Source organism: Hemitrygon akajei, chromosome 10 (genome assembly GCF_048418815.1).
Source record: "Hemitrygon akajei chromosome 10, sHemAka1.3, whole genome shotgun sequence".
NCBI classification, from domain to species: domain Eukaryota; kingdom Metazoa; phylum Chordata; class Chondrichthyes; order Myliobatiformes; family Dasyatidae; genus Hemitrygon; species Hemitrygon akajei.
The window spans coordinates 146610239-146636296 of record NC_133133.1 but is presented as its reverse complement, the minus strand read 5'-3'; the positions used below and the strand labels follow the sequence as shown (position 1 = coordinate 146636296).

General features: G+C 40.3%; 1 protein-coding gene across 4 annotated transcripts in view; it reads left to right on the top strand.

Annotated features, from left to right (window-relative positions):
- The window catches only part of cacna2d4a (calcium channel, voltage-dependent, alpha 2/delta subunit 4a), a 370881-nt gene that overhangs the window by 336143 nt on the left and 8680 nt on the right, over positions 1 to 26058 (top strand). For 2 of the 4 annotated variants that reach the window (XR_012100619.1, XM_073059276.1), the window contains exon 37: positions 1988 to 2057. The exons of the other annotated variants lie outside the window; for them this stretch is intronic. Coding sequence is in view for 1 of the 2 variants with exons in the window: in XM_073059276.1 (XP_072915377.1) it covers positions 1988 to 2057 (70 nt within the window). In the remaining variant the exon portion in view is untranslated. The remainder of the gene's footprint in view (positions 1 to 1987; positions 2058 to 26058) is intronic. 4 annotated transcript variants of the gene reach the window in all.

The following is a 26058-nucleotide window of genomic DNA, read 5'->3' as shown; positions in this document are numbered from 1 at the left end:
TTTGACTGTTCATGAAAGGTCAGGAAAAATTAGTAGGTGTGCAAGTTCACATGAGACAATAAAGGTACTTGTTGGTGATTACAGATTCTCTCTGTGCCTCCCTGATCATTATTACATGGGTGATTCTTGTAATGGAGGTAAAAAGGAGACGTGGGACAAGAGCTGAAGGTGATAGATGGTATCAGGTGAGGTGGGGTATGATGGATAGCTGGGGCCAGGTGAAGGAGAGATAGGGAGAGGTAGAGTTTAAAGACAATGGCTGGCAGATGATGGGGGAGGAGGGGTTTTCCTCTCTCTCTCTTTCCTTCTCCCCAGTCAGCATCATCTATCACCCCAAAGACTCTGTCTCTAAACTCACTCACCTTTTCTACAGGCTATCTTCTTTTCTACATTTTCAGTCCTGATGCAGGGTCTCAAACCAAAATGTTGACCACCCCTTAGCCTCCACAGTTATCACTTGACCCATTGAGTCTCTCCAGCAGCTTGTACTTGCTCCAGATTCCAACAAATACAGTTTATTGTGCCTTCGTCATACTCTCAGCTGGTTTCCCTGTGAAATTATTGACCATCATCCTTTCCATTAAATTTACATGGCGCAAGTTCAAGGTCATTAACATTGTATTTCTTTCTCAGACCTGAATATTGATGTCCCCTAAGCATAGTGCCATCAGCAAATGGAACAGCTTTTTGGCCTTCTTATCTAAACCTGCCATTATTTTGTACATCCTTAAAAATCTTCTTTCAACCTCCTTTTCCTCAATGAAAATAGTCTTGCCTTGTTACATTCTCTAACCTAAACTGTTTAGAACTGAATGCAGAATCCTAGCTGTGACCAAACCATGGTGTATACAGATTAAGCATTGCTTCCAATCCTGCTTACTCAATGCCTTTCTTTGAAGCCCAACATTTCGTAAACTTTAATAACAATCCTCTCAACATAACCTCTCTTCTTCAAATATCTATCCACATAAACTCTTAGGCCTCTCTGTGCTTGTATATCCTATAGAATTGTGCCATGAAATGTACAATCTCTCTTCAAATTCTTAGTAGCAAAATGTATCTAGTCATATTTTTCTTCATCAAATTCCATCTATCACTTTTCTGCCCATTTTGCGAAACTTCTTAGGTTTTGTTGTAGTGGATTGATACTTGCTGTTGTGTATTTAATATTTCAGTTATATTTAAGTAATCTTGTATGTATGTATTGTATATGGATTGATTAAGCTTTCCTGTTTGTTTAAATAATTCATTGAGCATTATATGTATAAATGTGTGTGTTGCATACGTCATCACACTACCACGTAAAAGTAAAGGTAGCCTCGAAGTTACACCTGTATTTTCGGACTCCTATCTTCATTTGAATTAGTTTAATGTTTTGAAGTTACAAAACATAACACTTGTCACATCTGCAAGTTTGATACTTTGAAATTTTACTTCCTATTTTGATATCCAAGGCATGCATAAATAACAAATTTCCCCTCATTTCTTAATCTTCGCCCTTGTCCAATTTAGAAGTTTCATTTCAGATCTTGCCTTGCTCTGCTCCATTTCTAAAATACAAAACCAAAGTGTTCTCCTTCAGACACTTGGCCCACTTTATTTCTCAGGTCTAAGGCCTGCTGGTCGGGCTGAGAGCAGAGAAATCAAAGAAGCTCTCCTGAACACATTACAAAAGTCCCTTTTACTCCAACATTATCCCTAATGATATGTCGGTAATTAAAGTATATATATATATAACACACACACACACACACACACACACACACACACACACACACACACACACACACACACACACACACACACACACACACACACACACACACACACACACACACACACACACACACACACACACACACACACACACACCAGATTTATCATTGTGCACACACCCTGGCACTAGTACTGGGGACTCATAATAACAGTCTTGAATTTCCTTCAGCAACAGTATTTTTTTTACATGCAGAAAAATTGTTCTTTGCAGACCTTTCAAAGCAATGGCCAACAGAAATGGCACAATTAGCAATCTGACACCATTTTCAGTGGCTACTCTGGTAAATAGTGAAAGAGTTGAAGGTCAGTGCCACTTCCTGTTGCACAAATAAAGACAAAATCAAATGTGGATCCTGACAATTGAAACCAATATAATGAACTTAGGGCTTCCCAAGAGGAAGAGATACAAAAAACTATCAGAATCAAGTGATATCAAGTGAACACAAACATTTTTACAATTCTGTAAGTAAAAAGAGGACAGTCAGAAGCAATGTGGGTCCCATAAAAACAGATAATAGTGATACAGTCGGCCCTCCTTATCCGCGAGGGATTGGTTCCGGGACCCCTCACAGATACCAAAAAACACGGATGCTCAAGTCCCTTATGTAACCTGGCTCAGTGCAGTGGTCTTTAGGACCTGGCACAGCTCTGAATCCGCAGTGTTTCTGTTCCCGAAAATAATCACGATCACGATTGAAAATAAAGTGGAAATAATAAAGCGATCAGAAAGAGGTGAAACACAATCAGTCATTGGCAAAGTGTTAGGCTACAGTCGGTCAACGATCGGAACAGTTTTAAAGGATAAAGTGAGAAAGGCCCTGCCCCGATGAAAGCTACAATTATTACTAAGCAACGCAGTGGTTTAATTATTGAAATACTTTGTACATACGTTTCTTAAGTGTTTTATATGCATAGAAAGGTAAAGTATATACTATTTTCTAAGACAAATGTTTGACTAACTGACGCTAAATAATACTGGATGTAGCTGTTCTGACTTACTTAGTAAGAGAACTTCTGATTTTTTTGGATCCCAATCCATGATAACCTACGCACGTCCTCCCATATACTTTAAATCATCTCTACATTACTTATAATACCTAATACAATGTAAATGCTATGTAAATAGTTGTTATACTGCATTGTTTAGGGAATAGTGACAAGAAAAAAGTCTGTACATGCTCGAAGAACGAGTGCTGGAAGAGCACTTGCAGGTTTTCTCGATTTGTGGTTGGTTGAATTTGCGCATGCAGAACTCGCAGATAAGGAGGGCTGACTGTACTGTGAAGAGAAATAAAACAGAATATTGCATCAGTATTTGCTGTAGAGAAAAAAAATTACAATATTTGTGATGTTTTCAGAGAAAGGAAAATTCCAAAATAAAGAACAAAATTACAATGATCAATGAAGTAATGCTGTGAAGACAGTGACGAGAGGTTTCTCTTTATTTAATTTCACAATGTACATCAAGGCCGTTGTTTAATGCCTATCCTTAATTCCCTTGAGAAGGTTGTAAAATATTTTTGAGCTTCTACAATCCCTTCAGTGAGGGTAATCACACACTACTGTGCAGTAGGAAGTTCCAGAATACAGACATGCAATGTTGAACAAAGGTGACATTTTTTTCCATGTCAGTATGCTATCTGAACGCTTGGTGGTAGAAGTCACAGACTTAGAAGGCATACATTGTAGATGGTGTATTCTGCAGCTATAATGTAGACAATGGAGAACAAAGCAAACACTTTAGTTGGTGGATGGAGTTTCAAGCAAGCAAGTTGCCTTATCTTGCATGGTATTGAATGCCTTAAGTGTTGCTCAAGCAGCACTCTTCCTGGAAAATCACACTTCTAACTTGTGAGATGTTGGTAATGGAGAGGCGTTAGAGTATCAGTTGATGAATTACTCACCGTAGGGAACTAAAACTCTCTTTTGTTCTTGTAGTCATGGCATATATGGCTAAACCAGCTGAGGAACTAGACAAAGATGACCCCAGTGATGTTTAGGAACTTGATGGTACTTGATCATAATTTCAAGGGCAGGTGGTTAAACTCTGCCTTATCAGATAGAGGTGGTCATTGCCTGATGCAGGCAAACACGAGGAAATCTGCAGATGCTGGAAATTCAAGCAACACACACAAAATGCTGGTGGAACGCAGCAGGCCAGGCAGCATCTATAGGGAGAAGCGCTGTCGACGTTTCAGGCCGAGACCCTTCGTCAGGAATGCGTTCCACCAGCATTTTGTGTGTATTGCCTGATGCAGTATTTCTGTGGTGCCAATGCTACTTGCCACTCATCTGGTCATGTCTGAATACTGTCTAGGTCTTGCTTCATTTGCTGAAGAGTTGCATAGGAAATTAAACATTATGCAGTCATCAGCAAGTATTTCTACTTCTGACATTATTGATGGAAGGAATATCACCAATGTCGTCACTAGAGGTTTTGCCTTAGGCTCTGCCTGGAGTCCTACAGCAATCAAAATCTTTGTGTGATTTATGATTCTGGCCACTTGGTTGTTTTCCTCTCTGTCCCTGTTGACTTTAATTTTTGCAGACCTCTTTCATGCCACATTCAGTCAAACACTGCTATGATATCAATAAGCAGTTGCTGTTGCCAATCTTCTGGAATTCAGTGAACAGGTATCGTGGACTATGTGAATTTAATAGCACTATTGATGACACATTCCATCATTTTAAAGATGATTGACAATGGACTGATTGGACAGTAATTATATGGGTTGGATTTATGTATCCTTTTTGTGGACATAACAGTCTTGGACAATTTTCTCCGATGGTGGGTAGCTGCCAATATGGAAAATTGCACTAGTCCCCAGAACCAGATGGTTTCTATCTCAGGGCTTTAAATAAAATGGTTTGAGTGTTCCAGGTGCTCTTAATATAATTTTCCAAACTTCTTCAGACAGGCACTGTTCCTTTAGATTGGAATGTTCTGTATGTCAATCGGCCATGGAAGAAGTTTGAAAGAGCAAAACTAAGGAACTATAAGCCAGTTTGCCTAATATCTTTTCTCAAAAAATTTACTCACAATTGTAATTGAGGGCAAAGTGATGGAATACCTTGAAATTTTTCAGTTAAACAGAGAAATCAGGGCATGGATTTACAAAGGGTAGATCTTGCCTAATGAAACCGATAGAATTTATTGAAAACATCAGTAAAATAGTGAACAAGAGATCGAATACAGATGCTTTTTTATATTGACTCCAAGGAGGCATTTGATAAGGTTGCTTCTAAGTGACTGTTATCCAGTTAATGAGATTGAAAACTAGGTTTATTATTCTGACCAGGGCATCAACCAAGTGGCAGAAGATGAAGTGTGGGCAGAAACATAAATTATAAGACACAACTAGAGTCAATCTAAAGGAATCTGTGTTAAGGCCATATCTGTTCATTATATTTTTCAATGAACTAGCTTAAATGATGTGTATCCCAGTTGTTAATGACATAAAGGCAGGTCACACTGAAGGCATAACAGCATTGAATTAATTTTTAAATGGGTAAAATAATGACAAATAGATTTTGCTGTAGGCAAAACGAAGGACTTACTGGTTACCTGAAAAAGGACAGAACTTCAAGGCCTCTACTAAGGTTCTGCATGGCAGGCTACTCTGGAAGATTAAATTGCATGGATCCAGGGAGACCTAACCAGCTACAAAAATTGCCTTGATGGTAGAAAGTGGAGGGTAAAGGTGGAAGTCAGTGATAGGGCCCACTATTCTTTGTTATCTATGTCAGTGATTGGGATGAGAATGTACAGTGTGTGGTTAGTAAGTTTGCAGATGATATTAAAATAGGTGGTAATAGACTGTGCAGAAGGTTGTCAAAGAGTACAACAGGAGCTTGATCTTATCGGGAGGTGGGCTTACACGTGGCAAGTTGAGCTTAATTCAGTTAAGTGAAAAGTGCTGCATTTTGAGAAGTCAAACCAGGGTAGGTCTTCCACAGTGAATGATAGAGCAGGCACGTAATAGTTCCTAAAAGTGACATCACAAGTATAAGGTGATGAAGAGGCTTTTGCTGACCTTCATCAATAGGGTATTAAATATTAAATTTGCAGCTGTACAAGATGTTAGTGAAGCTGCACTTGGAATAGTGTATTCAGCTTCAGCCACCCTGCTATAGGAAAGATGCTATTCAGCTGAAAGCAGTGCACAGAAGTCTTTCAAGGATATTGCTAGGATGCATGGGATTGTGTTTGTGGTGAACTAGATATACCTGTCTGGACTGCTCCTGTGGCTCCTCCCACAGACCCCTGTATAAAGGCGACTGTGGCTTGTTGCTCTGCCTCATTCCCCAGGATGTAGTGTTGTTCATTCTTCCAGTCAATAAAAGCCGATATCTCGCTTCCTACGTCTCAGCGTGAGTTATTGATGGTGCATCAGTGTTATAAAAAGAAGCTAAGCAGGCTAGACTTTATTTCGTGGAACCTAGGAGACTGAGAGGTGATCTCATGGGTGTGTATACAATCATGAGGGGCATAAGTAGGATAAAGGAGCCCAGTCTTTCTCACAGGTTGAGCAATCAAGAACTAAAGGGCATGGGCTTAAGACGAGAGGGAGAAGATTTAAAAGGAACTTGAGGAGCAGCACCTTCACACTTGTATACGGAATGGGTGCAAGAAGAAGTGGTGGAGGCAGCTACAACAACATTAGAAGAGGAGTGTTGGTCAAATATAGGCAAATGGGATGCACCTACTTGGGTGTTTGGGCCAACACTGGACAAGCTGAGCCAAAGGGCTTGTTTCCATGCTGTATAACTCGATTATTCTAACTGAATATTGTCGTTTTAAGTAATGATAACTTAGAGGCAGTGAATATATGGGGGCCACTTGCATTTATCATGAAAATGTCATGTATAGGTACGGAAATATTCAAAAAGACTAATGAAATCTTGACCTACATTCCTAGAGAAATGGAATACAAACAAACAGAAGTTATGCTACAGGGATTTAACGCCCTGGTTTGGCCATACCTGGAGTATTACTGTGATTCACTCCTTTGGAATGATACATCATATTTGGAAAGGATTCAAAGTAGATCAACTAAAATGACATTGGGTTCCAAAGATTGAATTATAAGGACTGAGTATGTGTTAGGGCGTACTCCCAGAAATTTGTTAAGATTAAGGACAGCTTTAACTGAAGTTTGAGAATATTAAGGGAAATTGAAATGGTTGATAGAAAGAAAGTGTTTGCTGATGCCTAAGGAATTTAGGACTGCAGGTATTGTATTGTAGCCAGACTCCACAATGGTGAACACTTATGTATACAAAGTATGATAGACGTTTGAAAGTCCTTTCTATGAAGAAAATTTGATGCTAGGTCAATTATTAATTGTGAGACGTGTAGATCTTTATAAACCAAAGGTATGAAGAGATAAAGGTAAATGTCAGGTGGAAGGATTTAGGTCACATATTATCCATTAATGAAGGGAAGGACGGATAACAGCAATGAATGGCCAAGTGTCCCTTTATCCTATGTTCCTACAACCTAAAATGTTTTTTTTAATTATTAATGAGAAAAGTGCACAGATTTCAATAAATATATAGTAACAGCCACAGCTAAAATATCTTTAACAAATACAAAACGCTGGAGGTACTCAGCAAGCCAAGCAGCACCTATGGAAAGGAGTAAACAGCTGAAGTTTCAGGCCGACACCCTTCATCAGGACTGCTGCTGCCTGGCCTGCTGAGTTCCTCCAGCACGTTGTGTCTGTTGCTCTGATTTCCAGCAGCAGCAGATTTTCTTCAGCTTGTTCAACAAATAATATGTTGCAATTTAATCCTTTAACTTTGCATCTGAACATGGCAATGGCCTCCAAGTTGCTGTAGACCTGAAGCTCATCACAGAATGCAAATGAGGTGAAACATGAACATAGAGAAGCTCCTGGCACATTAACCAGCAAAAAAGAAGTATTAACATTGATGTCACACAGCTTTATTGAGGAGATAATTGTTCAGGAATCTCTAATAAAGGAAGATAGAAAGCTATAAATTCAGTAAGTAAATTACAGTGCTGAGCTTAGGTTGTTGAATTCATGATTACCCGTGATACTGCAAAAATATTGATATTGCACAAGAGCCCAAATTGGAACATTTCAATTACTTCAGAGTTTCTTGGGGTCTGGAAGAGATTCTTAAATTTCTTAGGCTGTGCCTTGGATTGAGTATGACTTGTTTCCATTCCAGTTCTTTGGTTTCTGAAATGAATGATGAGATTGATGTGGGATCCATAGACGTTCACAGATGGGGCAGGAGGTACTGCATGGGGCAGGCATGTGGGTTCTTTTGCAGGTGTACGCTCCTACCATTTCCACAAGGTTATGTGTGCTCCTGATGCAGGGACTCAATGTTCTCAATACCATTCTGAGTACTCCTCCGCCTTGAGTATCTATGGGCCAGGGATTTCAATAAGTCAGTGTGGATGCTGATTATATTTAAGGAGGCTTTGAGTGCATTCTTGAAACTTTTCCTCTATGTATTTGTTATCGCTTCCTATGTGTAAACTCAGAATAAAGCACCTACTTAAGGAGTCTGATGTCAAGCATGTGAGTGACATGTTTTGCCTAGGGAAGTCACTTCAGTAACTAGCACTTCAATACTGCAGGCGGTGACCTGGTAGAGGACTCTGATATTGGTTTGCTTATTTAGTGGATTTTGCCAAGACAACATTGGTGGTATCCTTCCATGTCTTGACATGCATGCTGTAGGCAATCCAGGACTCAGAGGCATAGAGAAGGACAAGAATCACTGCTGCTTGGAGGAAACTGTGGTGAAATGCACCACCACTTTCAAAGCAGCAGCACATGCAGTCAATTGAGGAAGAGCCTTTGAAGATTACAACATCCAACCAGGCAAAAAAAAAAATCATAAGACCATTTGAGCCTAGCTGGAGGGTTTTTTTTATTCAAATACCCAGTTTTGCAATCAACTGGATGTTGTGTCTGGACCACCGAAGGCAGTGATGAATTTCATCATTGATAATTGTTTCTGAGAGGTGGCTCCCATGGTGTGAGAAATGGCCATAACCATTATTGTCAGAGTCATGCTGGTGAATAATCTATGCCATAGGATTGTAAGGATGCTTTCTTACGATTCAGCGAACATGTCCGTGAATTCACAGAGCTTACCCTCCCGGAGTGCACAAGTGCAAGTGTCATCTGCATAGGAGTCATCAGCTGCTTGATGACCGGCACTCTAGATGTCCTCGGTTTTGGAATATAGACACTGTAGGTTGAACAGTTCCCCATTTGTTCTGAAGATTAGCTCCAATCCCTCAGGAGGTTTGTTGGAGGTAAGATGGTCGAGTCATGGATGCAGCCCCGTTTGACTCTGCTCTTCACTGAGGTTTGTTGATGAATTGTTGCTCTAGAGGTTACTGATATTGAAATACTGTATGTGAGGCCTGTAATGAAGTTGATAAAAACATGAAAATGTTAAAATCAATTGGTATTGATATAGCTCAGCAAACACAGGAGGGATCAATAAACAGGGTAATGCAAGTTCAGATATAAGAAACAAAGTTTCAGCTAAACTCAAGTTAATGGAAGATACATATTGGGAAACCAGCAGGGAAAGCATTAAAATAGTAATGTCTTGAGATAAAAATTGCATGACTATGGGTTTCCACAACAGACAAGTTGACTTAGGGTAGTGACAAGCAAGGTTACAGAAATATGGGCAGGTTTGGTAAAGAAGCAGGTGTGTGGCTGGAAGCTCAGCTCAGAATCAGATAGAATGCCTTGGGTGTGAATATACATGTATAAAACTGTGCTGATATATGTAGATGAAAGTTTCATAATAATTAAAGCATTATTGAATTTTTCCGATTTCAATTAGAAATCCACTTTGGCTATTGGTTAATACTTTCTACAAAGTTTAACTTTCTTTTTTGAGCAGCATGTAACTAGTTTGGAATGAGCACAACCTCCAACAGATATTATTTATGCCAAGATTTCCTTTGGACCATGCGGTATGTTAATATGGATATGAAGGCTCAGTTCAGAAGCCACAAAATTCCAATTGGTCAGTCCAAACAGGTTCATAGCCAGATCCTTTGAAAAGGTTCATAGCCATTGAAAAAAAATGTTGAATGTAAACAAATAGTAGATGGAATTTTTTAACTCAGAGAAGGCAACATGGAATATAGATAGAAAGGGCACAACGTTAGACATACAAAACAGGGAACATCCCTGAAGATTGGAATATCATTGTCTGGATTCCTATTGGGATTTGTTCACCTGAAAGCACTTTATTTTGTTTTGAAACAGTGGAGCTTACATATTATATGATAGATTCTGCTGCCTTGCTGGCATTTGCTCCCATTTAGAACTGGGTCCATGCCAACAAAGCCCTAACCAACCTACAAAAGAAAAGAACTGCTATGTTCTCCAACTGTGTGTCTGCATTTCATCTGCATGCAGATTCTGGTAATACTGAGCTGCCGCCTTCAATTACTGTCAATTAATAAAGATTTGTGACTTCTGAATTAGAGTAGGTGAACTCTGCTTTGATTTTTATTTGCTCTTCTATTAAATATGATAGCATTCAATATTAATAGGTTGTTAAATTTCCTGGACAAATTCATCTTCATGCCAATATCACATATAGTTTCAAGTTAATGTTCTGAGTTTGTCTGAATATAAATGTGATATACTGTAGGTATGATGATGATTTTTGAATATATGCAACTATTATATGAAAAACAACAGTTTTGCATTTCCCCAAGTGCCTTCGTGATTTGCTGAATTCAGTGAGCATTCAATGTTGCTGTAAGAGTTTTAGGATTATTGAGAAATACAGCATAGAAACAGGCCCTTTGACCCAAATGGCCAACCACAGCAATTTTCCTGGTTGTCCCAGATGCCAAATCAGAATCAAGTTTATAATTACTCAAATAGTTGTGATAATTGTTGTTTTGTGGCAAGCCCTTTTTAAATGTTACATTTGTATCTGTCTTGACCACTTCCTCTGGCAACTCATCCCAGGTACTCACTACCCTCAATGTAAAAAGGTTACCCCTCATGTCTCTTTTAAACCTCTCCCCTCTTGTCTTGTATCTGTGACATTTCTTATGTAAGAACACAACTTCCTATTGTGTAAGGGATCATAGTATTTTATTCTTAGCCAAGTGTGTAAAGGGCAGCTTGCAAAATGATGACTTTTCTAAACCCTAACCCCTGTCCTCCTACTTCATAAAACCCAGGGATTTGAGAGGTGCTCTGACAAAGCATGACATGTTGCTACAGTCTATTTTTAAAATGGCACATTCTGTAGCCACATTGTACTGTTGGTTGAGGGTGTAAAATTTTCAGGAAGATTTTTGGGTACCAATCAGCATGCTGCTTTGTGTTCGTTAATGTAAAGTTCTTAAGTGTTACCATCTGTAAGGATAAAGATAACAGGTAAAATGCTGATCATAGAATTTCAGAGCAAGAATCTCTCTGAAGTAGGCAGGAGAAATGATATTGTAATGTGATCATTTCAAGGACTTCTATGTTTGGGGAAGTTGATAATATACTTTCCATACAGAATCACATGATTTTTTCAGAAATTTTAAAATTTTGTAATTTCAGAAATTTTGCCACTTTTCTAATGTTAAACAGATGTTTCCTTGAACATTGATATCAGTACTGAAACAGGAAACTTATCTTCCACCAAGACTGGAATAAACAGACAATATCATCTATTACGAACCCCGTAACTGGGTCACTTACCAGCAAAGATAGAGAGGTCCGTTGAAGTCTGATGATACTACTTTTAACAGTATTTATTAGTAAAAATACACAAAAATAATATCAATGCAAATATACAGATAATATACATCGTCAATACTAAATCTAAAAGTGAGGGTATAATAATAATCAATAAGAAATAAGCTCTATCATTGTCTAGGGGATAATGTATTGTCCGATGGAAATATAAAGTTCACTCAGTTCATGCAGGCTGCAGCCGTTGGGGACCGCTGTGTTGCAATTGTTGGAGAGAGAGAGAGATTTGGAGAAAAACTTGCCAGCTTTCCTTTATGATTTCAATCCGTCAGGAGTCTCGTTGTCGTGGCCATTCACTTGTGACCTCGCCTTTAGCTAAACCGTTCTTCCATGATGAGCCCGCCACGCCAGACAAGGGAAGGACGCACACGAGCCCCCACCAGCTTTTGCTATAAAACACTGTCACTGGATTTCCAGCGTTTCTCCTGGTGCGTCTGAAGGGGTTGTTCCCCAGACCCCTCTTTTATCCTTACTCATGGGGTCTCAGATGTCAATCAGGTTGGAATGATGCAATCCCTCAACCAGACCACTCTGGTTGTCCCCTGAGGGGTTTCAATGAATAGTACAGTACTCAATACATAATCCCGTCTCCAAGAGACAATGGCCGTTATCAGTCGTTCCGTTCCGCTGATGTCAGGACACATTCCAAACCTTGTGTATTCTAAGTGTCTCTCTCTCATTTCCTGGGTCCCAGACCCGAAATAATAGCGATCTTGCAATTCTCAAAAAGGAGGGGGCGACTTTGTACCCTTCGGCCCCTCAGAGTTGCTTCACATTCATAACACCCCCTTCCTTCTAGGATTTTTGCCACAGGTAAAAATTAATTAATACGGAGTCTTACAGGATTTCAGAATCTAACACAATACAAAAGAGTTTTTTTCACTACAGAGTAATACAGTTATACATTCAATTCAGCATCTAAACAGTTAGCAATTATATTGTCACTTCCTTTAATATCTTAACATCTTGTACCTTAATAAAATTCTTGTAGCATCAGACTCCAATTTAATAACCACCTATTTTTATTCCTTTTCTTCAGCAAACAAAAACTAAAGAGTTGTGATCTTAGCTTACGTGTATATTACAAAAGTTCATGCAAATACTAATCTTTATTTTACTTTCAAACTTAACAGTCAATCTTCCATGGGGTTGTCTTTATTAGTTACATGCTTTGTCGAATTCCCTTAAAACCGGATCCTGTTATTTAAAGTGGCATCCCATCAACCCTCGCCCCTTTTCCAGTTAACTCCCACATGGTTAGCTTGTATACCAGTGTGGAATAAGCTTTTGCATGCTCCTTTCATAGGAGTTATTTTATCAACAATGTTTTCCAAACTTGGCCCATTTGCTGAATTTCCACACAATTCTTTATTTTTAAGCAAGTCATTAGTTTTATCTTCAGGACCCTGCATTCTATTAGTTTTCAGTTTAAGATCTGCAAGTGATCCCTCTTTGTCCAAACAGCATTTCAAATTCTGCCTCTTCACAGCACTCTCTTGAATAACAATAGCGTGTGAGGCACCTTTACATTCCAAATCAACCTGTAATTGATTCGCAGGCACCGTGTAAACAAGCCATTGTCCCTTCAGCCTGGTTACTGCTTCTGACATCAATCCAGACTTTAAATTTTCTTCATTCAATTTAGGAACTACACTTTTCCCTTTCCCTTCAATAATAATATTCACCTCACCACCTTTTATCTCCTCACTAACTTTTAACACACCTTCGAACACAAACAACTGGGAATTCTCACTTCCCACTAGTACCAAGGTTAACCCTTTCTTCACTGAACCAAGTCCATCTGACCCACAAGGACTGCATTCCTTTTCAGCTGAATCAAATACCTCAGACTTTTTCTGAGCTCCATTACTAGGTTCAGTACCACATGCATCCACATCTTGAACACACTCAAACGGGTCATCTGCCTCTTCCAGGCTTTCAATACCCGTACCCTTTTCAAATTCTAAGTTCCCCTGATCCTCCCAGTTACTCTCTAGGCAACTCCCTTCCGGAGTAAACTCAACCCTGCGGGCTGAAACAACCTCATCTGCCAACCCAGCAGACTTCTTCAAGGTAATGGCATCCTTTTCATCTAGGACTGCCCTCATTTCATTATCGGGAACACATTTAAAATTTTCAGCTTCTTCAAACAGTTCTGTCAAACCAGACAGATCATCCATGTCCAACCCTGGACCTTCTAACAGCCTTATCTGTTTCTCATTTTTACTCCGTGCCTCTATAAATTCCTTCCTGGCTAAGGGTAGGACTACCTCCTCTCCCTTACTCTCTTTCACTTTCCTATTCTCCGTTTTACCACCTTCTAACCTCTCTTTGTACAGGGTCGGTAAAAACGTCTCAGCCAAATCGATACTGGCCTCTTTCTCAGCTGCCTTTCTCGACATGCTGCGAGTGGTCGCGCATGCAGGATAGATCTTGGAATCTAGGGCAGGTCCTCAACATTTACAGGCTGGCTCGTCAGCTCCATGGCCGACTAAACGTCACCACCAGCTAAATCGTTACCCAGAAGGAGTTCTACGTCAGCTCCATGGCCAACCAGACTTCACCACCAGCTAAATCGTTACCCAGAAGGAGGTCTACGTCAGTTCTCGGAAATTCTGATCGCACCCCTATTTCAACTGGTCCAGATACCAGCTCACAATTTATAATGATCCTATGCAAAGGCACAGCTTCTGTCCCTTTTCCTATGCCTCTCAAAGCTACCTCTCCAGTCTCGGGACCAAAATCTAGTACCTTACTGCGAATCAATGACAGCTCAGCTCCAGTGTCTCTCCAGATCCGCACTGGAACTGGTGTTTCTCCCTCTTTCACAGACACAGTTCCTTCTGAAATAAACTTCTCAGGCCCCTCTCGTATTCTGTCTACCTGGGGCTTTCTCATCGATTTACTGATCACCACAATACATCCTGTAGGGACTGCTGCTTTCCCTTTTCCTGTCTCCTTCCTCGGAGCAAGGCACTTAGATGCGATATGACCCACCTTTCCACAATTAAAACAGGTCAAGCCAGGACCCCTCCTGCCATCTTGCCTTTCCTCCTCCTTATTTTTACCACTAGCTCCCGGCTGGATCTCTGCCTCAACTGGCGGGCTTTCTCTACCGTTCTCACGGTCTTTCTGGTAACTCTTATTCGAGGAAAACTTTGTCTTGTGGGTTAGGGCATATTCATCTGTGAACCTAGCAAATTCGGATATGGACTTATTCGGCTTCTCGTTCAAATACATCCGGATATCATCTGAAACACAACCTTTAAATTCCTCAATCAGAATTAACTCCCTTAACCGCCGAAAATCTTCTTCCACCATTTCTGCAGCACACCAGCGATCCAAGAGCACACCCTTCTCATAGGCAAACTCTGCATACGTCTGATTCCACCCTTTCTTTAAATTTCTGAACTTCTGTCTATAGGCCTCAGGTACCAATTCATAGGTCCAAAGAATGGCCTCCTTTACTTTCTCATAATTCTCAGACTCCTCCTCCTCCATGGACAACGCCGCATATGCCCGTTGTGCCTTCCCTTTTAACACACTTTGTAACAACACCACCCACTGATCTCTGGGCCACTTCTGACTCACTGCCACCTTTTCAAAATGCAAGAAATAACTATCAACATCCGTCTCCTCGAACAGAGGTACGAACCTAAACTCCCTACTAACATTAAATCTCTCCTCTCGGTCTGGCCCTTGAGCTCTTTGCTCTTGCCTTAACTTCTCCATGTCCATCTCATGTTGCCTCTGTTTCTCCTTTTCAGCTGCTTCCAGCTGTTTTAACTTAATTTCATGTTCCAACCTTAATTTCTCCAACTCTAACTGAGCCGTCCCACTAGCTGGTACCTTTTCAGGGATATTTTCCAATTCCTCAGCCGAAAACACATTCTTCACAATATAATACTGAGTTATGGCCCTCCGCACCTCCCGCTTTTTCATTGACAACCTCACCTCTGCGAGGTTTAGTTCTTTCGCAATATTTATCAAGTCCGACTTTGTGGCAGCCTCTAGCACCTCCGGAGTCGGGTTTTCTATAAATTTGTCTACGTCCATCTTTGCTGGTTTCCCGTCTGGTTACGCGCACAACCAGATCCAAGTTTGGACTTAAAAGCCTGATTTACTGGCCCTCCAATTTGGTATCAAATCTCGAGACGAGGCCCCACGTTGTTACGAACCCCGGGTATCTGAATTGAACAACATTTGCCATTCCTCAGCCTACTTACCTAGCTGATTAAAATACCCTTGTAAACTTTGATAACCTTTTTTTCATTGGTGCAATACCACCTATTTTAGTGTCACCTGCTGGGCATATCCTCTTGCTCTGTATTATGCTTCTACCATATTCTTCTGTACTGGATCCTGCTCTCCAAACTGTTCCTTTTCACTACCGACCAGATAGCATTTGCACTTTATCCCAATTGATTTGAAGGTACCATCTGAGCTATTCAGACTATCCATTTATTTATTTAGTGTTTTTTTTTCCCAATTTGGAATTTGCTGACAAAGCTAGCGTTTATTGTTGATCCCTAATGCCCTTGAGAAGATGGTGGTAATCCACTTACTTGAACTTCTGCAATCGCACTGGTGAAGTATCTCACAGTGCTGTGGGTAGGAAATAACATTATTTAGACCTACCGAAGGTGAAGAGTTAGAGATATGATGTATTTGCATGTCAGGCTGGAGTGGACTTTGGAAGGGACTCCTCTGCATCTGTTGGCCTTCCTTTCTTGCTGATACAGCTTATGCATTTGGAAGCCGTGCTCGAAGAAGCCTGGGTGGATAACATTTGTATTTTTGGTCTAAATCCTCAGTAAATTCCCATCTTTTTTTTCCTTCAGGGCGCTTCCACTGAGCTCGGAATAGATGTAGACAAGGTTATTTAAATAGTTATTTAATGAAGTTTCATTAAACTTGAAATGTGGAATCTACTATTTGAAGCATATGAACTAAAGAACTGGCCAACAGCCCTTTGTGGTTAATGCAGTCCAAGAGTTCTGTGTGCACTGAGCCCTCAGTCAGACTGACTTCAAAGACATAACAAATCTTTTTGAACATACAAAGTGCAACAATTTATACCTTGTCTTGTCCTCACATTCCAAGGTGCTGCTAAATGCTGTAGACGGTGAATCACCTAACTCTTTGTATATATATATATATCTATATATAGTTTCAACATCTCATTAATTGGAAGATCAAATATTCTGGATTACTTTTGCTCACTACTTCAGCTAGCATTTCCAGGCTTCTTATTATTTAAGTTGATACTGTAGTATTTTGAGTTTGAGGGGTTTCTTCCAATCTCATTTTCTGTTCCTACTTGCTGTTTTTTTTTTAATTGAAGCTAGTTATCTAAAAACTACAATGATATCACTGTAGCAGTATTGTGCTTTCTTTTTGCATCTGAACAAGCATTAGCCTGCACTTCATAGTCTAGTGTGATAAAAATAAAATTTCTATGTATTGTTTCTGGATCGCAGTTTGCCAGCTGCAAAGCCTTTTGTCCATAGAACAGGGGACTTAAGTCTCATGAGGCCCTTTTATAAATCTCTATGAATGCTCCATTTAGCTCCACTGTCAACACCCTCAGTTCTCCTGTGAGAGGGTAGAATCAAATTGGATGTAATCAACCTCAACAAAACATGCACCCTTTCCCGTTTTCAAACCCAACTATCCTGTATAATTAGAATTCATTATGATCTATTGACATTTATTGTTGGATGTAAGAATTCATGGGATCTTTGGTTTTGTTGCAACAAACTGAAACTTCATCTTCCTGAATTTGTTTATTCCCATTAACATCTTGTTCCTGATTTTGCAGTGTGGTTGCCCATATAGCTGCACCTGTGACAGTAGTTTAGTAAAATAGTAACTTGACTTATTATTGTCACATGTACCAAGGAACAAGCCTATCTTGCACATTGATCATATATATCAATTCATCACAACGGTGCCTTGAGGGAGCACAAGGCAAAATAATAACAGGATTCAGAATAAAATGTTGACAGTTCAGAGAAAGTGCAGTGCAAGTAGACAGTAACGTACAAGGTCATAATGAGGTAGGTTGTAAGGTCAAGAGACCATCTTATTGTACCAGGGAACCATTCAGTGTTACATAACAGCAAGATAGAAGCTGACCTTGAACCTGGTTGTAGGTGCTTTCAAGCTTGTGTATCTTCTGCCCGAAGGGAGGGGAGAGAAGAAAGAACATCTGGCGTGAGTGAGGTCTTTGATTCTGCTGGCTGCTTTACCAAGGCAGCAAGAAGTATATACAGGCTCCATGGAGGGGAGGCTGGTTTCCATGATGTGCTTAGCAGCATGCACAACTCTCTGCAGTTTCTTGCATGCATGTGCAGAGTATTTGCCATACCATGATGTATCAGGTACTATGTTTTCTACAGTGCATCAATAAAAATTGGTGAGAATCAAAGGGGACATGCCAAATTTCTTTAGCTTTTTGAGGAAGTAGAGCTGCTGGTGAGTTTTCTTTGCCATAGCTTTTTATACGGTTGAACCAGAAACTTGAAGTGTTCAATATGTGCGACCTCAGCACAGTTGATGTAAGCGAGCATGTGTACTGCCCCCTCTTCCTGGTCAATAACCAGCTCTTTTGTTTTGCTGATACTAAGGAAAAGATTGTTGTCATGACGCCAAGTCACTAAGCTCTCTGTCTCCTTCCTGTATTCTGATTCATTGTTATTTGATATACAGCCCACCGCGATAGTGTCATCCAAAAACCTGTAGATGGCTTTAGCAGAATCCGGCTGTACAGTCGTGAATGTATAGAGGGTAGAGTAGGGGGCTGAAGACGCAGCCTTGTGGAGTACCAGTGCTGTGAATAGGAGGTTTTGCTGCCTATCCCTACTGATTGCAGACTGTTGGTCAGGAAGTCAAGGATCCATTTTCAAGGGATGCATTTGAGTCTCAGATCTTGGAGTTTGGTGATGAGTGTGCTTGGAATTAAATTATCGAAGGTGGAACTGTGGTCAATAACCAATAGTCTGATATAGGTGTCTTTACTGTCCAATGCTCTGCAGATGAGTGTAGGGCCAGGAAGGTGGCATCCACCACAGACCTGTTTAGGTGGTTGGTGAACTGCATTTGGTCAAGGTTCTCTGGGAGGTTGGAGTTGAGGTGTGCTACAATCAAACTCCTGAAGATCTTCATAATGGTGGATGTCAGAGCCACCAGGCAGTATTCATTAAGGCATGTTACATTAGGTACCGGGATGATTGTGTCTTCTCAAAGCAGGTGGGAATCTTAGATTCAAGCAAGGAGGGGTTAAAATGGGTGCATCTACCCCAACCAGCTGATCTGTGCAGAATATAAGGACATGGTTAGGGACACAATCCAGGCCAGATGCTTTCTATGGGTTCAGTCTCAGGAAGACTGATCTTACATCCACAGTGGTGCCTGTGGGTTCAGGTGCCCCTTCTATAAATGTCATTTGGTCAAAGAACTCAATTTTGGACAAGTATTGTCTTTTAGAACCCCTGATTTAGGAGGTATCATTCATTATACATTCCCTTATTTGAATAGGCTACTGGCAGATTTTATTTAGTATATTTGATAAGGAAATCTATTTTGCCATGACACATGGATGGGAGCAACACACACAAAATGATGGTGGAACATAGCAGGCCAGGCAGCATCTATATGGAGAAGCACTGTCAACGTTTCGGGCCGAGACCCTTCGTCAGGACTAACTGAAAGATAGTAAGAGATTTGAAAGTAGGAGGGGGTGGGGTGAAGCTCAGAGCCGGAAAGGTGATTGGCAAAAGAGACACAGAGCTGGAGAAAGGAAAGGATCATGGGATGGGAGGTCTAGGGAGAAAAAAAGGGGGAGGGGAGCACCAGAGGGAGATGGAGAACAGGCAGAGTGATGGGCAGAGAGAGAAAAAAAAAGAGGAGGAGAGAAAAAAACTAAATATATCAGGGATGGGGTAAGAAGGGGAGGAGGGGCATTAACGGAAGTTAGAGAAGTCAATGTTCATGCCATCAGGTTGGAGGCTACCCAGCCGCTATATAAGGTGTTGTTCCTCCAACCTGAGTTGGAGGCAAATCAGTCGGAGCCAAATGGGAAATGCTTAGATTGAAGGAATCAATTTGGCAGAAAAGTGGATTAAGCAGGAAATGGAGATATATTAAAAAAAACTTTGCTTTCTGTGATGTTAACAATTTTGAGATTGTAGTGTTCATTACTAATTCTTATGCAAATCTTTGCTTGTTTTATTTCCACTGCCAACTTCAAAGGATTCTGGCATGACTGACAACTGAGGTTATCAGTGGAGTATGGGTTCAGTGTGTGTGATCCTAGGGAGACTGTCAATAAACACTAGATTAGATCCCTCTCTACGCATGTCATAGAATGATTACAGCACAGAGCTGGGCTATTTGGCTCAGTCCGTCTGTGTCACCCCGCACCAGAAAATTCCAGCTGGACCACCTTCCTCTCTCCATGGCCATTCAAATCCTCTTGGGCACATATCCGCCTTCTTTTAAATGTTACAATTGAATCAGTTCCTTCTCCTGGCAGTGCATTCCAGACCATAACATTCACAATGTAAACAAATTTGTCGTTTAATTTCTGATTTTTTTATTATTTCCATTAATTCAATGTCTTTAATTATTGACCCTTCCTGCCAAAGGGTCATCTTTTTCATTCTTATACACTTCATAACTTTAAATAGCTCCATCAGACTCCATTACAACCTCTGGTCCTGGTAAGATGACCTCAGTTTCTCTTGTGCCTTTTAGGCTGCAGTAAGTATTGTAAAAACTCTTTGTAAAGCCTTTATGTCTTGGGATGAAGCACCCACAATTAAATGCATTTCTTCAACTTTGGTCAGATTAGTTAAGTCTGGACACAGGTACTCTGCAAAGCAGTCTAACCCAGAGCTTCCTGTTGCCTGCCTCTTTAACTCTCCTTTCCCATTCCCATGTCTGTGGCCGCCTGTCACAAGGAGAATGTGAAAACTCCACTCAGACAGCATCTGAAGCTAAGATTGAGCTAAAGTCTCCTACCTACTTCACTTACTCCTAGCTAAGGGTTGCAATGGGAAGGGAGAAAAAAAGTACAGCCTTTTTTACAGCACATCACTTCTCAGAAACCCTCTATCTGCCTCATTAACAACTGTGCTGACAATCAGATCCTACATTCTGATATACAGTAGACTCTGATTCTGAGATATTCCCTTTGACCTACCCATCCCTCTCACCATATTCTCTGCAACTTAAAACTAATTTTTCTCTCTCTTTCTCCATTCTGGTGTGTGTTTCCAGCATATTCTGATTTTACCCTCAGCTGTAGTTTTTGTGATATATTCTCATTCTAGGAGACCTAGATTTAAAATTTGTTTGAGAAGTAATAATCATGTACAAAAGAAGCAAAGATTGAAGCAAATTTGTCCTTGGGCCTGTTCCCAGCAGTCCAGAGCAGGAAAAGGGTCGCGCTACACTGTCAGAAGTACTGTCTGGATGATACTTCTACATTTCTGAAAGTCTGCTTCTGGGCATTTCCACCTTGTATGTTGGAGCTTGGCTCCTACATATCTGCAAATATGTTTCATTATCCGCAAGGTGTTCTAGGACACACTGAAAGGGCTTAGAAGATGCTATGTAGATCTGACTCCCTATGTTGAAAGGAATCATTGATGATTTCAACAAAGGTACTCCCTTTGAAAGCAGAACTGAAAATCTTTGCAATGCCAAGACTTTTCTAAACTGAAGGCAGCACCATCATTGCAAGGAAATAACTTCTGTTTACCAGAGCTATAAAAGATGTTATCTTTTTTAAAAGTTTGCTCAAGGGTTTGGTTGAAGAGGTTTCACTCACATCCTGCTACCATGGGTCCAAATAGTCAGCTGATCAGGTCTAGCTCTAAAATAACATAAAACTTGTTTTCACTTAAAAAAAGGAAATATTCAATTTTTTCAGGTAACTGTGGTAGTAAGGGGTTGATTACTTTATCTGTAGATTTTTTTGCCAGTGCTCCAATCCTCAGAGACACCTGTTTCGGCGCTTGCTCCTCAAGTGGAACAGAAAACTCCAGATGCTAGAAAGGTGAAAGAAAAAACAGCAGTGTTAACAGGGAGAGGAGCAGAGACTTCACCTCATATTAAAGACTCTTCACCAAAACTGGAAAATTATAAATCAAATGTATTATCAGCTAAAGAGAGGAGAGATGAAGAAAACAGAGGGGAATGTCTGTGATAAAATATAGATCAAAGCTGTCAAAGTAACAATAACTTTAAAAAAAATAACAGGTGGAGACAAAAATAAGGAAATAAATTGAAGCAGTAGGAGAATAAACCAAATGTGGTTTCCTTAGAATCAAATTTTGTTCTTGTGGCTGCATCATACTCAAACTGAAAACACTGCTAGTTGAATTTATATTGGGCAATTAAGAGGCAAAAGGTAGTGAGCTCAGAGTGCAAGTTGGATAGAATGATGGGTGACCAGTGTCACATACCCCATGACCGGGTTAAAGAAAGAGCAGAAATGGAGAACGCACTGGAGTCTGGTATTGTTATGAACTAATAGTGTTTATTAGTAACTAAGCAATACAGTAATATAAATGCAAATATATTGAACAGGTTAGCAATGATATATATACGTAAGTGTGGAAATAGGAACAAAACTGGGCTCTTTCAAACCTAGGGGTAAATGGGTACAGTCTTACGATGATGAAGAGAGTTCAGTTCAGTTTGAGGTAGTTATTTGTGTAACGTTGGAGAGAGAAAGAGAGAGAGGTGATGTCATCGATTTTCCCATTGTCTTCTGAAGTCCTGTTGTTGTCACCGACTATGACCATGATACGTACGACCGTTCTTCAGTGGTGGAATTATCACCCAGGCAAGGATGGACACATAAATAATTCCCCACCAGTTGCACCTTTTCACACTGTGAGCCACTGATTGATTTCCCCGAATCGATCCTCCAAAAACCCCACCATCTTGTGGGTGCAACAAAACTCATTCAGTGTCTGAACTGTGTGTCTCGTGGTGTGTCTGTCTGTGTAACAGCGGACCTGGTTTTTATCTCCACATGTTGGACACCAGCTGTCCATCAACCTGCTCCGTCCTCCTCTCTCTGCAAGAACTTTACAAGCAGGCAAGTGTCCTTGTGGAAAGGTAAACAAACTGCCGAGAAACCATAACATCAATCTTCTGAGCATTCTTTGCCTCTCTCTCTCTCTCTCTCTCTCTCTTAATAGAGAGAGGTTTGGAATTCTGGACCCCATTCCAAACTAGGGTTACCCGTGACACCAGAAGCTCAAGATTATCCTGGCGGGATATAAAGTGGTTACCCATTTGATATTTGGTTTCTCTGTTGTAGAGATATGGTGTCATATTCCAGCCTACAACAGACCACTCACTTGTAGAAAATCAGTGAAAGGCTATAATTGTCAAAGTATGTGTAGATGATATTCTGACTACAATTTATTAGTCAGAATAAAATAGAATGGCTTGGAATTTCCTAGATTTAGCAAGCTAATTGTGTTCTTTGTTTCCCTACCAATCAGCGGCACTGCTTCCCACCGTAGATCTTCCAGTGCCAACTTTGAACAAAATCAGATTCAGATTGAGTGAGATCCTAAGCAGGACCAGGGCTTAAAACCTCAATGGTTCAATGGTTCCATTTACTATCAGAGTGTATACAATATACAACCTGAAATTCTTGTTCTTCACAAAAAGAAAAAGAGAACCCCAGAGACAGTAAAACTCTAGAGCCCCAAAGCCCCCTCTCCCCCTCCCATGCACAAGCAGCAGCAAAACGTCAATCCTCCCCCACTTATTTCAGCAGGAAATCAGCACTCACAACCCACCAAGCAAGAAATAGCAAAGCCCCCAAAGAGAGACCATGATCTGCAGTCCAGCAAAAACTAATTGTTCACCCTACAATTTGACATGCCACAGCCTGTCTCTCTCCCTAACAAGAAACAGAGAGATGTTACCCTTTCCACAGGGAGAAGGGAGACAAACTAAACCAAATAGCTCACTGATTATGATGTTACGGTATGCCATTTTGCTTTTATTCTGAGATCTCCGACTCAAGAATTGGCAGCAAACTCTCTCCACCATGGAGAGAAAGGGGGGAGAGAGGGGAAAGAGAGAGAGAAGGAGAAAGAGGAGAGGGAGAGAAAGAGGAGGGGAAGAGAGTGAATGACCAGAAGCCTCCAACAGCCACATCTGCTGTTGCGATGTTCTGTTCCATCTCCTATGATGCCTCAGACAGCAACGCCGCCATCAAATCGGTTCGTCCACAGGGCTGCAGACACACATCCCAAAGGTGCGTGTCCTCTACGTCGCATCCTGGGGATATGGAAGAATGGCCTATCGGTGAGCTCCAGGAGTGGGAACCATCGCTGTAAAGAACCACACTTGGAGTGCAGCTGTACATCACAGACTCCAACCGAACCCCATCCGCTTTGGAAAGGAAAAATGAGACATTAAGGGGTAGAAATTAAACTGTTTTGCAGACAAATTCGAAGAAGCCGCTTTCTAGCGAAATCCTAGCTCCTCCCCTGTTCTACAAAAGCTGCAGAACTGTTTACTGTGCTGGTTAAGCCACATATACAAGGTGAACCAATCATCAAGCAGCTTGATGTTTAAGAAATTCTCTGTCAAATCATAAACATTTTTAAAAATTAATTATCCAAATGCATTTTTAAGTATCTTTAAATATAAAAGCTCATTAAGGAAAAGATAATACATCAGGGAAGGTGATTGAAATGTAGATTTCAGTTTAGAGATCAGATGCAGTTGTAAGATAAAGCTCCCTTATCTTAAACCTAGTTAACATATTTTATTCTGACCTCAGTGACGCTTCCTCTAATGAACTACCCCGACGTTTTTCATGTCAATTATTATCTTAGCTTCTTGCCTTCATGCTGTTCTCTGCATCATTTCTGAGCAGTCACAGTAAATAATAATTTACTGTAAATGGGGCAGCAGCTATTTCTGAGATTTTTTTCTTGGGGTCAATCCTTAAAAAAATTCTTGAGATTAATTTTCTTTCTCAAACCTCTCCAGGAACCAGATGACCATGTTTGAATGAAAGCCTTAGACGCTGTAATGACAAGTTTGCAGCTTTGACACCTCCACAAGAAAAATTGGAAAGAAAAGTAATGCTCAGATAAGGTTAGAGACAGGCATTTAGAGTCATAGAGAGATAAAGCACAGAAACAAGCCCTTTGGCTAATCAAGTACATGCCAATCATCAGCCACCAATTTACCATAATTCTACATTAATCCCATGTTTTTATTCCCTCAGTATTCTCATCAGCTCCCCTGCCCTCATCCCCCAGTTACTACTAAATGGAATAGGAATTCAAATTAGTTTATTATTATCTCATACTGAGATATGGTGAAAAGCTTGTCTTGCAAAACTATTCATAGAGATCAAATCATTAAACAGTGTACTGAGCTTAGAGCAAGATAAAATAATGCGGAATTAGTTGTAACAGCTACAGAAAAAATGCAGTAAAGGTTAATGATAATGTACAAGATCATAAGATAGATTATGAGGTTGTGTAACATAGACATAGAAACATAGAAAAGCTACAGCACAATCCAGGCCCTTTGGCTCACAAAGCTGTGCCGAACATGTCCTTACCCTAGAACTACCTAGGGTTACCCATAGCCCTCTATTTTTCTAAGCTGCATGTACCTATCCAGGAATCTCTTAAAAGACCCTATCGTTTCTGCCTCCACCACTGCCGCTGGCAGCCCATTCCACGCACTCACCATTCTCTACATAAAAAGAACTTACCCTTGACATCTCCTTTGTACCTACTCCCAAGCACCTTAAAACTATGCTCTCTCTAATTTTTCTTTAATATTTATGTAATATATTGTTTGATTAAGCACTCTTTGTTGTTTATATAAATAATTGTGGGTTATATATAAAATTACATGAATGGCATCCATCATCCACCATCACATCATGTATGTGCACCTCACTAAAAGTAAAAACAAAACTAGGACATGTATCTCCCAGCTCTGGTTTTTTTTCAATAATTTTAACTTTTGGAGTTACAAAACACAACAGTGGCGACAAAGAAGTTTTAAACAAACCTGAGATGACTTCCTACCTGTTGCAGTGCAACAAGACATTTAAGTTTTTAAAAATTGTGGCACGTTTTCTTTGGAAAGGAACAGAGTCGGTCAAGTAAAAAAAGGGCAGAAAATGGACGGAATTCATGGGTTCAGAAACAGTGAGTGTCAGGTGATAATAATAATAATACATTTAAAAAATCAAGAAGAAATGACAGTCTACAATGAAAAGATAGATGTGTTTGATTGCACAAGAGATAACTGGATATTGTAAGCTGAGTGAATTGAGCAGTATTTTGAAGCAAATGAAATAGCCAATGCAGAGCAAGTGGCATTTTTGCTGTGAGTACCAGGTGGAAAAGCATACAGTTTGTTTAAATGTTTAACTATTCCAACCAAAGCAACAGAAATAAGCTTCACTGATATCAGGAAAGCAATGCAGGAA